Raw genomic sequence first — 17443 nt, 5'->3', positions numbered from 1 at the left:
TTCCTGTCGATATGCAGACTCGTCACCGTCTTTGATGAGGCCGATGACAGGGGTGTCATCTGCAAACTTCAGGAGTTTGACAGCCGCGTGCGTTGAGGTGCAGTCGTGGTGTATTCGTGCTGTATTCATGCTGGTTAAATCTTCTCTTGATTGTCTTTGACACACATACACCTACCTCCTAGAGAGTGTTCTTGATCTGGCCAATTTTTTGATGGGATTTTTCCTCAGAATACTTCGGTCATCCATCACAGTTGTTTTCTGCGATCTTCCGGGTCTTTTGGTGTTGCTGAGCTCACCGGTGCATTCTTTGGCCAAACCTAATGTTTTTCCTATCTCCCTGGTGGGTTTCTTTCGATTTTTCAGCCTAATGATTACTTTTTTCAGCCAGTCTTTCTTTCATGACAGCTATTTGGATCTTACTTTGAAAGACTTGAACTCTAGACCTTTAATCTGTTCCTTGAACATGGGATAATCAGGGAATAACATGCACCTTGTCATGGAACGGCTGAACAGCCAATTGTCTTATTACTTTTGGTCCCTTAAAAAGTGGGAGACACAAATACAAACTGGTGTAATACCTACACCATTCACCTGATCTGGATTTCAATGCCCTCAAATTAAAGCTGGAATTCTGCAGTTAAAGCACACCTAGTTCGCTTCCATTCAAATCCATTATAGTGGTGTTTCGAGCCAAAAAGAATTGTGTTGATGTCCCAATATTAATGGACCTGACTGCAGATGCACATTTCAAGTAAAAAATTGTTGTCGAGTAACACCGTGGCAGTGCATTGACAGATTCCTTTACAACAGAAACCTCACAATCTAGAATATCTGGCGTGAACATTTATTTGGTCGTCGGTCATGTAGCTCTGCTGTACTCAGCTCTCAGTTTGGTTATATTGCGAGTTCTGACCACCGAGTTCAGTGAATATGTTTGGGTGAAGGATTCATGTTTCGTTCGAATGTGGTGTTTAATGGTCACGATTTCTTTTTTTCATTAAAGCCAGGAACGGTTTGGAGCTGGCTTCTACAAGACTAGAAAAGTACTGGTCTGTCCATTAATTTTTAAAAACATGATTTCTGAGTTCTGAGGACCGGGCTTCAATCCCCGGCCCCGCCTGTGTGGAGTTTGCATGTTTGCATGACGAGTCCACATTTAAAATTGTTCTTGGAAATTGTGGACATCATGTCCTCCGGGCCAGAGGAAAAGAACCATCATTAGAATTGGGGTTGTACAAAAGAGACAATTCTCGACCAATGGCATGCAAAGCTCAGGTGCTGCCCAGGGTGAATTGACAGGGGGTGTGCTGATTGAACTTTTATGCCCCCGAAAACGGATTGTCAACAGGGGATGGGGGAATCGGAGTCAGGAATCTTTCAGCGTGGTGGCCAGAATTTTTGTTTTGATAGTATGTTTTCTGTCATTCTATGAAAAATTAGACAACATGCTATGACTTACTTTTTGTCAATTCAATTGAAAGTTACATTAATAAGGCCTGTCACAAATGTCAAATGCATCCAGTAGTGTTGCAATTCATAATCACAGTATCCTACTGAGAATTCTATTGAATAATCTAGTATTTGGATAAAATATATATTTGCTTGCTTTAGATTTCAGTTTAAACATTTATATATGGCAACACTTTGCCATATTGTCTGCATCTTTACAATCTGCGGCGCACATTTTGCCGCCGGCCGCAGTGTCGACAGCGGACTTGAGATAAGGTACGTAACGTGACGTCACAGTCAATGTTTACAACTCCTAGAGGAACACTCCTTTGCTAACGGCGTGACCACGAAAGTAGCTTAACATCTGAAAAGCTATTTAATGTTGAAATAGTGACACTACGGAGAAATGTAGTTAAGATAGTAGTGTCGCTAGTATCCAGCACAGGACAGAGCGAATTCTCTCGCGCTTGTTTTAAGTTGAAAACCATAAACATTCAGGCAACTGATTCCTAGCCTCGCGATATCCGATCCGCAGCCCTACAACTGATGTATCTAAAGGAATCCTGTCAGATTTTGTATCGATAATGGTGTCGGCTAGCGATACAGTCGTATCTCTCGCCTTTATGAACGGATATCCGGTCGCATCAGTTTATCGTTCTCAACCCTAGTTGAAATATTACATCAATAAGAGGCAAAGAAGAATGGAGCTTCATGTCGAATTAATAGATACTGGATGCTATTGTAGCTGTGTGCTGATAGGTAAATAAAGTTGATAAGAAAGGAAATACAAGACAGATTCTTCAAAACAACACACTGACTAAACCAGACTGTAATGAACAGGAAGACCATACCGCACATAGCTGGCCCACTGTGAAACTATTTGTGTTATCGCTCACAAAGCTGGTTGCTAATGCTAATGAAAACAAGCATACGTGACTGCAGCCGCGTGATTCCAACACTGCAATGTGAATTTCTTTTTTTTTTTTGGCAACAATCAACATCCATAGTGTTATGTTAATTGTCATTGTTGTTTCTGTGTATATTATCAATATATCTTTCAATGTGTACCTTATTCAACAGTCACATTTATTGTTGATTTATGTTGCACTGTGGTTCTTTTAATGAAACCGTTACTTTGGGCAGTCTGTGAAAGAGTGAGGTCCTGGCCTTCATTGGTGTGCCCGATGTGGCGTTCAATGTTGTAGTTCTTGGACATAAACATAACTAATGTCATGGGACAGATTCTACAAAAAGATACCCATGGAGAGCATTGGAGAGAGCAATCACAGCAGCCAGAGAGGAAGAAATGGCGAGGCGATAATAAACATTCCTATATATTGTGCAGTATATCGTCCACCACTACATGCGGGGGTTGCCGTGTTTTGAATTTCACAGTGACTCCCCAACAGCTTGATAAACTGCATTCTTCTTGCGGCCCAGCTGTTCGAGGCAGCCACTAGAAGACGCCTACTGGACCCTAAATTAATTAGCAGGTCCCCTTGAAATATTGGTTTACAGTCATCAAAGAGTCGTTTTCTTCGTTTGAACTGACACTAGCCAAAAGGTGGGATCCTCTCTCCGGGAGTCCAAGCTGGACAGATCAATGGAATGCAAATACAGTGGTGAACTAGTTGCTTAATATCCAAACTTGCACGCAACCCGTGAACTTCCATTCAGTTGTTTGTTAACCAAAGATAAAGCTCTGTTTTGATATTTCACAAACTCTGCAGAAACATTCCAAATGTATGACTTGATGTCTTTTTGTCAGTCTGTCAACTTTCCAAGTGCAGCTGCTCGATTTTGGGAACTGTTTGTCTTGATTTGACTCCAAGCAGCATGACATGTGATTTGAACCATAAGCAGTTGATTTGCCAAGACTAAAGTATTAACAGTCGTTCTATATGCTTAACCTGTGAGTAGAGGGTACAAGTTTGGGAGTATTTTATATTAATATATGAATTTTTGAACCCATTTTATGGGTAAAAATTGTAGACTAGATTCAAGCTGGTGGCTGTGGTCTTGTCTGGTCCTCTTCGACACGCCCCCGGGTTATTTAACCCCTGACTCCCGCTGCCAGCCTCTCTCTTGGCTTCTTCTTTGTTCTTCCGTCTTGCTTTCAGCTCCCCAGCTACGGGGCTGCTTTCGGCCACTCCTCCCCCCTCCCCTAGTGTTTGGGCACACGCCTCTGTAACCATGGGCCTTGGGGATGGAGATCCGGCTCCCTAGCCTCTGTGGATCGCCGCTGCTAAGCCTCCAGAACAGTTGTTGCTGAGCTACCAGATACGCTCCCAGTCAAACGTGAGTTTTCTGAACTTGCTAGCGTTTCCCGGACCCAGGCGGGGAGAGAGACGGTCATAATCTCCCAACGAGGCATGATGAACAACAATTTTTCCTCTTCCGCCTCTTTTGTTTTGTTTCATTTTTCTGCATCCTTTTTCTCATTCAACCAAATCTGTCTCCGTGTTTCCCGAGACGAGTGAGACAGACCACCAAACCTACCAGTTGATCTACGTATTTCAATATTAGTCCCTAATAATTACAGGGAAATTACTAGCTTCACACAAAATCCCAACTTTGTCCTGTCTCTCATCCGGACTGGACGCAATAAACGCTCGCTTTTTCAATTTTAGTCCAACACACGATGTATTTCCCTTTTCGTACGCCTATTGTTTCTTCTTTTTACCATTATTAGTGTTCTTTTCTTTCTTTAGTTAGACTTTTGTGTGTTTCCCCCTAGATCCCCTGTAATGTCATTAAATATTCTATAAAATTCCACTCCTTTGTAGTGTTTTGTGTGGGTTGAGTTTAACAATGAACCTTTGTTGTCTAGGACTCAAAATTTCATAAAATGTAGAAACCTTCAGATTATGAGACTGATAAAAAGGTCTCTCGTCACGTTCCCTAAATTTTTATAAATATAAAAAAGTGACGTGGTGCCCTCTACGAGACAAATTTAGTTTGATTTTAACGGTAAAAACGTAAATCGGACTAACCCGGAAGTGAATGCAGATGTTTACCTTCCTTCGTATCTTTTCCCAAATTAATTACATTTTTATCCAAACCAATACACGCGACAATACTATTGGTCAGTCCCCACGTGGGTCTGTTATTTTTACAAATTACTTACCAATCTAAAGTGTTTAATGGCTTGGTCTCTTTTTCGATGCAAAGTTAATGCCTCAACAAACATGCCTTTGTTTTGGTTTCCTGAAAAGTGACATTTTTAGAATGCCTGGATTATGCTCGACGCCAGCGATATACACAATAATTTGGAACAGTGTAAAACCCACACCATTGTCTCTGGAGACTTTAAAATGACTTTTCCTTAGTCAGGGGATGCTCGGTTTGGGACGTACTTGCACTATGACGCTTTGTGGTTATGACGGAACCCCAAAATATTTATAATAAATACTCGTTTCATAACTTGCGTGGTGTATGCAATGGGGTGAAATGCACTAGTTTACACAACCTGAACTTCCACTGTGAAAAATCAACGTCAGTACTAAAGGTAAGGAATCGTTCTTTTATAAAAAAAAAAAAATCATTTTAATATTTCATATTAATTGCCTCCAAAATGCTTTTCATACAGATATGTACTGTAACTATGAATTTACTAGGGTAAATTCGGGTCACGGTGTGTTATAGGAACAGAATTCTGTCGTGAGTCGACGGATCCCCTGGACTTGAAAATTATTTAGTACAGTATAATTAGTGTATTCACTTGTGTGTGTTTTTACTTACTGAATGGTATGTAGTCCTGCACATCAATAATTAATTCATTTGAGCCACCTGAAGCCATACATTGATTCCACAATGACCGTCCTGCATTAGCTGAAAACTGATCACACTGAGGCTCAGGATCAGGTATCTTGTTCTACAGGAAAGAATAGTCGTGTCAATTCATCCACTAGAGTATAACAGTTTGGGTACACCTTACCATTCAAAAAAGGTGAACGTGTGTGCAACCTTGAACTGGTGTGTTATCATACATACTCTATACACCATAACAGTGAAAGGTTTGACTACAGTAATGGCAGTGACAGTTAATGAGACCCAAGACAAGAGCTACAGCATAATAATTCTAAGACAGCTCGAAATACAAGGTCACAGACCCCAAAATTGCATTCCAACAACAATTTATGATACTGTATATAAAGTACAAACTTGTATTTGCCCCCTTCCTGAGGTCTGATTATTTTTTGCACATTTATCACACATTTTGTTCCAGTGTCTTGCTGAAGTCATGAAGACTGCCCTTAACTGAGGCCAGTGAGGTCTGCAGTTCTTTGGATGTTGATCTGTGTTCTCCTGGATTGTTGCCCTCTTAGGGCAATTATGGATAGCCAACCACTCCTGGGAAGGTTTACCAGTGTTCCCAAATTTCTCTATTTGCAGAAAATGGCTCTGAATGTGGTTTGCTGGAATCCCAAACCCTTGGAAATGGCTTTTGTGATTGCCATCAATCACTCTGGAAAAGATTACTTTTTTTATTTTAATCACTGCTTTTAATTTGTTCTTGAATTTCTTTGGATTGTGGCATGAAAGATATTTCATAACCTACTTCACTTTGTCTGACAGGTACTATTGTGTTTACAAGTGATTTCTTGATTCAAACAGTGGCGAGTGAAATTGAAATCAGCCTTCCCAAGTCAAATTAACACATGAACTGAACAAGGGGGAGGGGTGTCGAATGATGGGGTTTGGATTTTTTTTTTTTTTTTTAGCCTAATGAATAAAATCATCCTTGGCAAACTAAATTTTTTATTTACTTGGGTTGTCTTGTGAGATATTAAAACTGGCTTGACGATCCAAAACATTTAAGTGTATTACATGTGCAAAAAAAAAAAAAAAAAAAAAAAGAACATTTTTTACACTACAGTCTCAACTCCCCTTCAAACAGACAAGAGATCAACAGTTCTCCTTTAATTTTCAACTAAAATTGTATCACTCATACTCATTTTCAGTCTACAGCAACAATAAATAAACTGGGCTCCCTGTTCCAATACTTATGCTAAGGAGTGTTCAGTATGTACCATAAACTTGCTATATGTGTAGATTCTCAGTCATCCAGGTTACGTTAATCTGTTATGGTTGACTCAAGGCAATTGGACTCTTGTTTGTTTGAGACGCTTCATTAAATTTAGTCAAATTTATGACCACCTGCACGATAGAAAAATAAGTATCAAAAAGCTCATTAAAAAATGATCGGTTTTGACTCATATGTAAAGAGGGTCATTTATTTAAAGAATGTTACGTTGTCAGGGATCAGTAAATACAGTTGTCTCGCCACTCCCTGTGTGATCTTCTCAGCAGATGAAGCTAATGTTGTCTGTCTTCTTGTGAGTGAATGTTAGAGAGTAGAACTGAACGATCTTGGAGAGCGGAACCCAAGGTCAATGTGACGGTTGAAGGGAAACAAATTCAAAGATTTCCACTTTACCTCTTTTATAAAATAGCATAAATTCTAGATTGTATTTTTGGGAAATGTTTTAGTTGTTTATTTAAAACAATTTTTGTTTCTAATTTTGGTTTAGCTACCTGAGACTTCAAATATTAGATTTAAACCTTATATCTCTTGTATTGGATGTGATCGAATAGTGGCAAGTTGTCATAATGTTGAGGGCTGGTGTGTATTGCAAGTCTGCTCCTCTACTTACTATATCCAAAATTAACCTTGTCAATACATATTTTATACTAACATATCCCCCCCCAAAATAAAATGTTGAATATGATGTACATCTGACACACCTTCAGAACTTGCATGAGATTCTGCTCAATCCTAGACTTTTGCTCCTCCTTCAGTGTTGAAGCTGAAAAAGAAGACTAAAGTTGAATAAAACCTTTCCAGGGAAGATATGCATACACTATATACACACGTGGACAAAATTGTTGGTACTCCTGTCTTATTAAAGAAAACCCCACAATGATCACTAAAATAAAGTTAACTAATATAAATCAGGCACGCTTTTATTTTTGTGGTCCAACAGAATTACCTTAAAAAAACAAATAAAAATGGTTAAGACACAAATGATGGTACCCTGAAGTTAATATTTTATTGCTCAAACATTTGTGGGACTCACTGCAATCAATCCGTTCTGTAACTCTTAATAAGACCTTTAGCGTCAACAGATATTTTGGCCCACTATTAAGCAAGTGCACCACCTTTCTCAGGTTTTGAAGGACGGCTTCTCCTTACTGTGTTTCAGCTTCTTTAGAGATGTCAAATATATAAAAATATATATATATATAAATAATATACATATTATTAATATATTATTTATAATATATAAATAGGCGGCACGGTGGCCGACTGGTTAGAACGTCAGCCTCACAGTTCTGAGGAGCGGGGTTCAATCCCCGGCCGCGCCTGTGTGGAGTTAGCATGTTCTCCCCGTGCCTGCGTGGGTTTTCTCTGGGCACTCCGGTTTCCTCCCACATCCCAAAAAACATGCATTAATTGGGGACTATAAATTGCCCGTAGGTGTGGATGTGAGTGCGAATGGTTGTTTGTTTGTATGTGCCCTGCGATTGGCTGGCAACCAGTTCAGGGTGTACCCCGCCTCCTGCCCGATGACAGCTGGGATAGGCTCCAGCACGCCCGCGACCCTAGTGAGGAGAAGCGGCTCAGAAAATGGATGGAGGATAATATATAAATAAAAACTATTGGACATCTAAGAAATAAACTGAAAATACACTCTTGAGAAGTCACCCTTCAAACCTAAGGAGTTTGTAGAATACCTGTTGAGATATGCTAAAAGTCTCACTGACAGTTCCAGAAATTATTTGATTGCAGTAAGATTGTACAATAAAACATTAAGTTAGCGATAGTCTCCAGCACGCCCGCAACCCTATTGAGAACAAGCGTTACAGAAAATGGATGTGTGGATGTTTTTAACAAAATTTTGTCTATTGTGTGTGTGTGTGTGTGCGTGTATTTGATTTTCTTCTTTTGTTTAAACATTATATCCACAGAAATGCTCACAATCTGAAAACATTTGCTTGTGTGACACCCAGCAAATTCCAAATAGGACACTTAAAATATGCAGATTAGTGAAGCACCTCTCCGATGGTGGTCAGGGGCAAAAGGTGGTGCATTTTGGGGCGGTACGCTTGGGCACTGGAACCAGATGATCATGCTTCGAGTCCCGCTACCGACAAATGTAAAATGGCAACCAGTTGTTGCAAAGACGCTGTCTCTTGACTAACAGAGATGCCAAACCTTATCATCACCTCTCAGTAACATTAAGGATATTTTGTCACGAACATTTTGATTGTGACAGTAACAATTGCGTCTCAGCCAAAACAAACACCACTAGAAAAAGTCCCAACAAGGCTAATATTTCTCTTTTCTCTACATTTTTATATACTTTTTCTTTCAATTGTTTTGAAGGATAAAATATTTTTTATTTCAGTTTTTATTTATTCAGTACGAGGTTTTGGCACTAAATTGTTAAATATACAATTATGTAATAACAGTTTGATTGACAGAATGACACATCACAAGAAATATCAGGTTGTATGGTCCTTTAGCAAAGCTAAATAGATTAAAAAAAAATAATAATAATAATTAGACTGTACGCCGATCTGATCGGTGTGATCGGTACCGGCCGATAATTAGCAATTTATGCTGATCTGCTCTCATGTGATAATTCGCCGATCCGATCAATGACGTCATCGATCGGCTCCAAACAAGACATTTAATTCCGCGTCGTCATTGCGTATGAATCCAAAAGCTAGTTTATTTTTAGCCTTGTCACATGTATTGTGGCGCAGTACTGTAACTATCTGATGGCCAATAAATTTATTTGTCAATCTTGTTGGTTAAAAAACACGTCATTGGTATGGGACTATTTTGGGGTGTCTCAGATAAACAACAAAAAATAGATTATTTGCAGTCTGTGCACAACTGAAGTACGTTGTGGGGAACGTCATCTAAATGCTTCAACACAAATTTGATCGGGCACCTGAAGAATGTACACGAGGAGGAGCATGCCGCGTTAAAAAAAAAAAAAAAAAAAAAAAAGAAAAAGGAAAAGCCAAACGGACACAAACTCTGGACAACACCGGTCCATATCGTCGGGACAGTGAGAAAGTTAGAGTAAGCATGTCATTAACAGTATTTATTTACAACCCCAATTCCAATGCGTTAAACATAAAAAAAAAAACAGAATACAATGATTTGAAAATCATGTGCAACTTATATTGAATTGAATACACGACAAAGACAAGATATTTAATGTTCAAACAGATAAACTTAATTGTTTTTACCAAATAATCATTAACTTAGAATTTTATGGCTGCAACACATTCCAAAAAAGCTTGGACAGGTGGCAAAAAAGACTGAGAAAGTTGAGGAATGCTCATCAAACACCTGTTTGGAACATCCCACAGGTGAACAGGCTAATTGGGAACAGGTGGGTGTTATGATTAGGTATAAAAGGAGCTTCCCTGAATTGCTCAGTCATTCATATGCAAAGATGGGGCGAGGTTCACCTCTTTGTGAACAAGTGCATGAGAAAATAGTTGAACAGTTTAAGTACAATGTTCCTCAATGTACAATTGGAAGGAATTTAGGGATTTCATAATTTACGCTCCATAATATCATCAAAAGGTTCAGAGAAACTGCAGAAATCACTGCATGTAAGCGGCAAGGCCAAAAACCAACATTGAATGCCCGTGACCTTCGATCTCTCAGGCGGCACTGCATCAAAAACTGACATCAATGTGTAAAGGATATCACCACATTGGTTCAGGAACACTTCAGAAAACCAATGTCAGTAAATACAGTTCGGCGCTACATCCGTAAGTGCAATTTGAAACGATACTATGCAAAGCAAAAGCCATTTATCAACAACACCCAGAAACGCCGCCGGCTTCTCTAGGCCGGAGCTCATCCAAGATGGACTGATGCAAAGTGGAAAAGTGAAGGGCTGTGTTAGTGCCAATGGCATGTGTATCTTACACATCTGTGAAGGCACAATTAATGCTGAAAGGTACATTCAGGTTTTGGAGAAACATATGCTGCCATCCAAGCAACGTCTTTTTGAGGGACGCCCCTGCTTATTTCAGCAAGACAATGCCAAACCACAGCTGAAGCTGTACATCAAGCAAGAATGGGAAAGAATTCCACCTACAAAGCTTCAACAATTAGTGTCCTCAGTTCCCAAAGGTCTATTGAACGTTGTTAAAAGAAAAGGTGATTTAACAGAGTGGTAAACGTGACCGTGTCCCAGCTTTTTTGGAACGTGTTGCAGCCATAAAATTATAAGTTAATGATTATTTGCTAAAAACAATAAAGTTTATTAGTTTGAACATTAAATATCTTGTCTTTGTTGTGTATTCAATTAAATATAGGTTGAACATGATTTGCAAATCATTGTATTCTCTTTTTATTTACATGGCGATTTTTTTTTTTTTACATGGCGATTGTGAATACGTGGGTTTAAGATGTGTATGTGCAGTATATGTGTGGACATGCATTTTTAACTACTCTATTGTGCAAACAAACAAGTAACATTGCTGATATAAAATAATCTTAGAGCCCACTTCTCTTGGTTGACATATACATTATATGTATGCATACATTGGTTGCAACACCTTTTTCATTCATTTCTGGTTTTAGGACAGTCCTGTGTGTGGCCGTTTATTATATTTTCTCTCTTTATCACTCCATCTTTCTTTAGAGGAGCGCAGTTTTAGCCACACTAGCTGCTAGTAGCTAGGCAGCCTCTACGATGCGTGCTTGAAGCTACTTGTAGTTCTCTACATGTAGGAAAATGTGCAATTGTGTGGTGGGTGTTTTGTTGAACAATTGTGATGTTTGTCGCCTTTTAATGATGTGTAGGTCGGATGTGAGGCCCATGAGCGTACATATTGCACTCGCGTCAGATATATATCCGATTTATATCCAAGTATGAAAGAGGCATGGGTCGGATATGAAAAATAATCTAAATTGTACTGTTCACATTGACATGACAAAATCAGGTACATGCCCCACTAGGCAAATAAAAATAGAATCGATCTGCAGCATGAACATTGCGTAACTGACAGTCATTTGGTGGACAATTGCAAATAGGGCATTGATGGAGAATTGAGCACAGACCAAGTGTGTCAAAGGCAGCTGTCAGAATGACTACGCTAATTTGATATTCAGAAATTAATTATACAGATTATGGTTTCAGTATTCAGCGGAAAAACAATGCTTACCTCTGCCCAGGAGCTCCATACAGAATATGATATAATCTTTGACACTAGCCATTAGGTAGGCACATTGCAGAGCTGTGGTTAATATGGCTGTCTGGATTCCACACCAGCGCTCTGTGCGATAGTCACACATCACATAGTCCAACAGTCTACAAACACAAGCACATTTAGCTCACTGGTAAACATCCACTCACTCAAGCAATGGCAATAAAATACCAGATTTAAATCTGACACTGTACTGTCCATCAAAACGATTGACATACTTGAGGGCTTTAGCATAATCTTGAGCGTGGTAGTACTCCTCTCCCATTTGCACCACTAGGGAAAACAGAAACAAATGAAAAAGTATAAGCACAACTGGTGCCAGTATAGGTATTTGTAATCATATCTCATTTTTATGTGGTTATGGTTCACAGTGGAAAAAAGTACGGCCACCTCTTTTGAAGAACCACTTTTAGCAGCATTAACCTTCGTTACTTTATGCTCAACATTTTCAGTTTCATAATCTGGAGAAACATTTTTACAACAGTGGTTCAGTTCAGAGAGGTTTACAGGTATTGTTTTATACACAGCTCTCTAAAGATTCTGCCAGGGAATTTCAATAGCAATGAAGTTTGTACTTGGACTGGGCAATCACAACATCTTATTTTGTTTTCTTTTTATTTCCATTTACGTAAGCTTTGCCTAGTGTGAAACTAGGTGAACTTGTTGGGATTCAAAAATAAAAAAGCAGTGTTCAAAATGAAAAACGCTCAAAATCCTTATATTTTCATACACATTGCTGTAAATTCAGTTCCAAAACAAAAAAAATTATCAAATGTATTCCTTTACAGTTTGACAGGAAAAACTAATTTGAGGCTTTTCAAAATACATAACTGAAAAATACATAACTGAAAAATGGTTGATCTCCTCCCACAAGTGGGGGGGGGCGAGCCAGGGATCCCATCCAGCAGGGGACCCATCCAGGGGGACGCCACAAACCCCCCAGGACAGAGGGATGTTCCGAGCCCCACCCAAGTGCCCGACCAGTTCCAAAGGGGGACTTATTTATTCATTGTTTAAGATTTGAGCTGTTATGTTACATTTAGGCTCCTCAGGAAAAACAGTACCTGACCAATTTTTGTTTCTATTTCAAGTTGCGTCACTTAAACAATTGCACTAGATTTGCACTATGGTTACATTTATAATTGGAAAAGAAGGGCCTTAAAAATTGTGTGCAGTAAAAGTGCTGTTGTTCCAAAGCAATAATCACAAATATATTGTTCAGTACTTTTTGTTCCCATATTGTCAGAAATATCATTGCAAACTTCCTTGAATTATTGTGATATAATTTTGAGGCCATATCGTCCACCCCTAGCTAGGACTAATACGAACAAGTTGACCTGCAAGTGTTGTATGTGGCAATCAGTACAGGGTGTACGATGCATCTTCTACAAAGTCCGCTGGGATAGGCTCTGTCTTCTCTCTGAAGTTTGCTACCAATTCATCTTTAGCAGTTGTTCCGTATTAGGCCATAGATCATCCAAAATGTGTCTGAGAACGCTTGCCCTAGATCACTATGCAAGTTTCATTTGTGAGCTCCAATCATGGCCTTATTTACAGCGGAACCTTACTTACTAAGATGACTTTTCATTCTTGGGCATTTGTACTTCTTAAACTGGGCAACAGCATTGCTGAGAAGAGTTATTATCAGCTCCTGTACAAACAGATTATTTAATGTTTTAAACAGCATCAACAAAAACATCATACTTTATCTGATATTAGGTGACAGTCATGTTTGCATGTACTTACTGAATGAGGGATACCCCTTTCGATGAGCTGCAATGCCAGAATTCCCTTCCGTTCTTTGTCTAGGTCAGGAGGATCAATACCTAAACATGCAAGTACATAATAATAATTATTTTTTCAACGTCTTCTTATTTTTTCAGGTTAAAGGTCTCAAATGAAATAATCTCATGTGGTGTAGATAATATAGGATTCGCGTACTCTGGTGTCCTTGTCTCCATGGTCTTTGGCCATAGTAGTCCAGTCCCCCATTCAGCATGTCCATAGGGTCGGACGAAGGATATATTGTTCCAGCCTGAAACATAAACCATGACATCTTGACCTAGGTGGTAAAATGAATTTGCTGGAACAGGCTCTATTCATCTTCATGTGACAGATTACCAATCAATAATGGATAGGCAATGTTACTTGGTTTTTGTAATGTAAAATCTAAAATCCTTTTCCACTTTTAATGTGACCAATAACCTGTTTAGAAAACAATTAAAAACAATATTGTTGGTAGAGGAACTAAAAATAACATTTAAGTGCCTGTTGAATTAAACTAGTTAGCCGGAAACTCTGCAATAAATAAAGGGACCAAGGTACATTGCGTAAGCAGTAATAACAAAGTCTGCATCAAACATTACGCAAAACATGGCCAAACTGTTAACGTGTGCCACTAACATCCCGAATGGACACAACAGCATGGGACACTGTGTCTTGATGCTTTCCACCATTAAAATCATTAATGATATTCATAATAATAACGAGTTGCGAGCTATGAAGGACCCTCACACCCCTGTTGGGGTACTGGCACATTGGCGTACTGGCATGTTCGGGTACCGGCAAATTGGGGTACTGGCATATTGCAGATCCATTGAATTGAAATGCACAACACACTTTTCAGATTATAGTTGCGTAAAACCGTATATCATTTTCATTACGCTTCGCAATTACAGTGGCTGAAATAAGTATTTAACACGTCACCATTTTTCTCACTACATATCTTTCCAAAGGTGCTATTGACAAGAACATTTCACAAGATGTTGGGAACAACCCAAGTAACCCATCCATACAAAAAAAGTAGAACAAATTAGCTCAGAAATGACGTTGTGTGTAATAACGTGAAATGAAACCGGGAAAAAGTATTGAACACGCCAACTGGTATTTATTTAATACTTTGGACAAAAGCCTTTGTTTGCAATGACAGGTTCACGACGCTTCCTGTATGGAGAAACAAGTCACATGCATTGGTCTGGTGTGAATTCGGCCCATTCCTCCACACAAGCAGTCTTCAAATCTTGACGGTTCTGTGGGCTTCTTTTATGGACCTTGACTTTCAGTTCTTTCCATAGATTTTCAATTGGATTCAAGTCAGGTGATTGGCTGGGCCATTCTAGCAGCTTTATTTTTTTTCTTTGAAAACAATTGAGAGTTTCCATGCCAGTATGTTTTGGATCATTATACTGCTGAAATGTCCATCCTCATTTTCATCATCTTAGATGGCAGCAGATTTTTGTCAAGAATGTCTCTGTACATTTGCCCATTCATCCTTCCTTCAATAATGTGAAGTTTACCAGTACCATTTTCTGAAAAGCAACCCAACACCATGATGTTCCACTTCCGAACTTTACTTTTAGTATGGTGTTTTTAGGGTGATGTGCAGTGCCATTTCTCCTCCAAATGTGGTGTGCATTATGGCATCCAAAGATTTCAATTTTGCTCTCATCAGAGCGCAAACTCATGAAACTTTGCGTACACACCAAGCCTGGCAAACATGTCCATACTCAAGTTTTGTGGTGCAATTTTTTAAAAAATGGCTCAGTAGCACCCCTGACAAATTTTCAAAGCAGCAGCCCTGGCTGTACGTTTCACCTAGATCTACCAAAATTAGGAGGCATATGGAACAGCCCAAGACCTTCAAAAAACTCTCTTGGAGCCATACCTTAAACCCAACAGGAAGTCCGCAATTTTGAATTGACTTTCCAATTTCGACCTATTTTTCACATTTTACAGCCATCATATTTTTACAAACTCCTACAGATTTTATCCAGTCAAATTCAAACTTTGAGTTTCATCTAAATATCTTGAAGATTAAAAGTTATCAAACTCTTTTAATTTTATATAACGCTGTTGCCGTGGCTGTTTGCCAGGAAAACCATGCTTTCTTCAGGGTCTAAACATGCACAAAACTCACCACACTTTGCAGACACATCAAGCCCAGCGAAAGTTTTAATATTTAACGTTTATTGCGTAATTTCTAAAACATGGCACAGTAGCTCCCCGACAAATATTTCACAAAGCACCACCGCCTGCACCTTCTACCAAAATTGGGAGGCATATGTAAAAGCCAGAGACCTACAAAAAGTCACTTAGAGTCATATCCTAAAGCCAACAGGAAGTCCACGATTTTTAATTTACTTTTAAATTCTGACCTATTTGTACCCTTTAACATCTGTCACATTCTTACGAACCCCACCTACAGAGTTTATCCACTCAACTTCAGACTTTGGGTGTCTCATCTAAACATTTTGAAGATGAAAAGTTATTCAAACCTTTTCATATCGTTTAACGCGCTTGCCATGACTACTTGCTGTTTGCTACGCTGTTGTCTTGTGCTGCACATAATTTCGAAGTGGCGATTGACTTCTCCAAATCTGGGACATTAAAAGTTGTTAAAAGCTTTTCTTTTCTCCGTACTATATGACAAGGGGTCACATTCAATTTTGCATATAAAATTTCCTTCGCCACAAAACAGGAAATGCTGAATAACTCCACTGCACATGCTCCCAAAAAATCCCAAACATTTCATAATAGTCAAAATCAGAATCATCTTTATTTGCCAAGTATGTCCAAAAAACACAAGGAATTTGTCTCCGGTAGTTGGAGCCGCTCTAGTACAACAACAGACAGTCAATTGACAGAGAACACTTTTGAGACATAAAGACAAGTCACGCCCTGAACACATATGTATGACAATATTCCTTTGTACATATAGCGCTACCTAGTGGCGACAAAAAACGTCTTCCTTTACATTTTAACTCATTCCCTGCCAATGCCATCCAAAGACGTCATTCAGAAACCATCTATTCCCTGCCAATGCCGTCTAAAGACGTCAGTGGCGTTTTTTAACGGGAGTGGGTGGATCTAGTTGATGTGTGATTGTCAAGCCTCTGGATAACTGCAATGAGGAATGGCACTCTGTAGAGGGCAACAATTTGTTGAGATGAACGTCTCTCCCTCAGAGGAAGAAGAAGCAGGAGGCGGGGTGCAAGAGACAATGAGAAAAGGCAAGCATAATGGTAGAAAAGAGAGACGACAAAATGAAAAAAATCTAACAAAAAAGCTTTCAGTACTAGAAATTTATTATATTTATTATTAATATATATTTTATTAATAAAGAATTATGCGCCGAACCAGAATTACGCTCCGAGCTGATCGCTTTGTTGCCAAGCTATCGCCCAAAATGCCGGGCCATATAACGAGATCCTCAGCCGCTTGCCAGCTGATCGTCTGCCGACCAGGATACGAGTAAATGGAATCCGGAATCATCAGATGAGTGAACTCCCTCTGCATCGCCAGCCGAGCTTCATCCCTCCGGATCATATGGAGACGAAGGTAACTCATTTGCAGCTCGCGTTAGCTACATTTAGCGAGCAAACATGCTCCTTCAATCATTGTTGCATAAAAACACAATTTTGTCCCACTAGTTCACATTACAATATAACATCTGTTGCCATTACTGATTTCAATTTTCCATTTCGTCCATCTTGCAGGATTCAACACCCTTGAGTCTAACGTATTCTACGATTGCGACGAAGAAAAGTAATGTTGTTGTTTTTTTAAACCCTTTCAATACACGTCATCAATAAAAAGTATTCTCTAGTAATGGTATGTATTTTTTAAAACTTAGAGGTTATACATCCAGCAGACGTTCGACTCCCAGTATGCAGTGCAGACAAAAAAGGTAATTGAAAGCTTTTTTTATTCCACGTTCCACGACAGCAATTTCAACAATGTATTTTTT

The 17443-nt window shown here is 39.1% G+C and overlaps 1 protein-coding gene across 1 annotated transcript in view; it reads right to left on the bottom strand.

The window, feature by feature from the left end:
- trappc11 (trafficking protein particle complex subunit 11) overlaps nt 1–17443 on the bottom strand; it is a 172304-nt gene that overhangs the window by 85837 nt on the left and 69024 nt on the right. Inside the window, 7 exon segments of the mRNA XM_061685194.1 lie at nt 5191–5323; nt 7198–7259; nt 11656–11801; nt 11916–11970; nt 13270–13348; nt 13444–13523; nt 13639–13732. Of these exon segments, the coding sequence (XP_061541178.1) occupies nt 5191–5323; nt 7198–7259; nt 11656–11801; nt 11916–11970; nt 13270–13348; nt 13444–13523; nt 13639–13732 (649 nt within the window).

Source organism: Phycodurus eques, chromosome 9, assembly GCF_024500275.1.
Source record: "Phycodurus eques isolate BA_2022a chromosome 9, UOR_Pequ_1.1, whole genome shotgun sequence".
Taxonomy (NCBI): domain Eukaryota; kingdom Metazoa; phylum Chordata; class Actinopteri; order Syngnathiformes; family Syngnathidae; genus Phycodurus; species Phycodurus eques.
The sequence above is the reverse complement of the archived record's forward strand: the minus strand, read 5'-3'. Positions and strand labels throughout refer to the sequence as shown.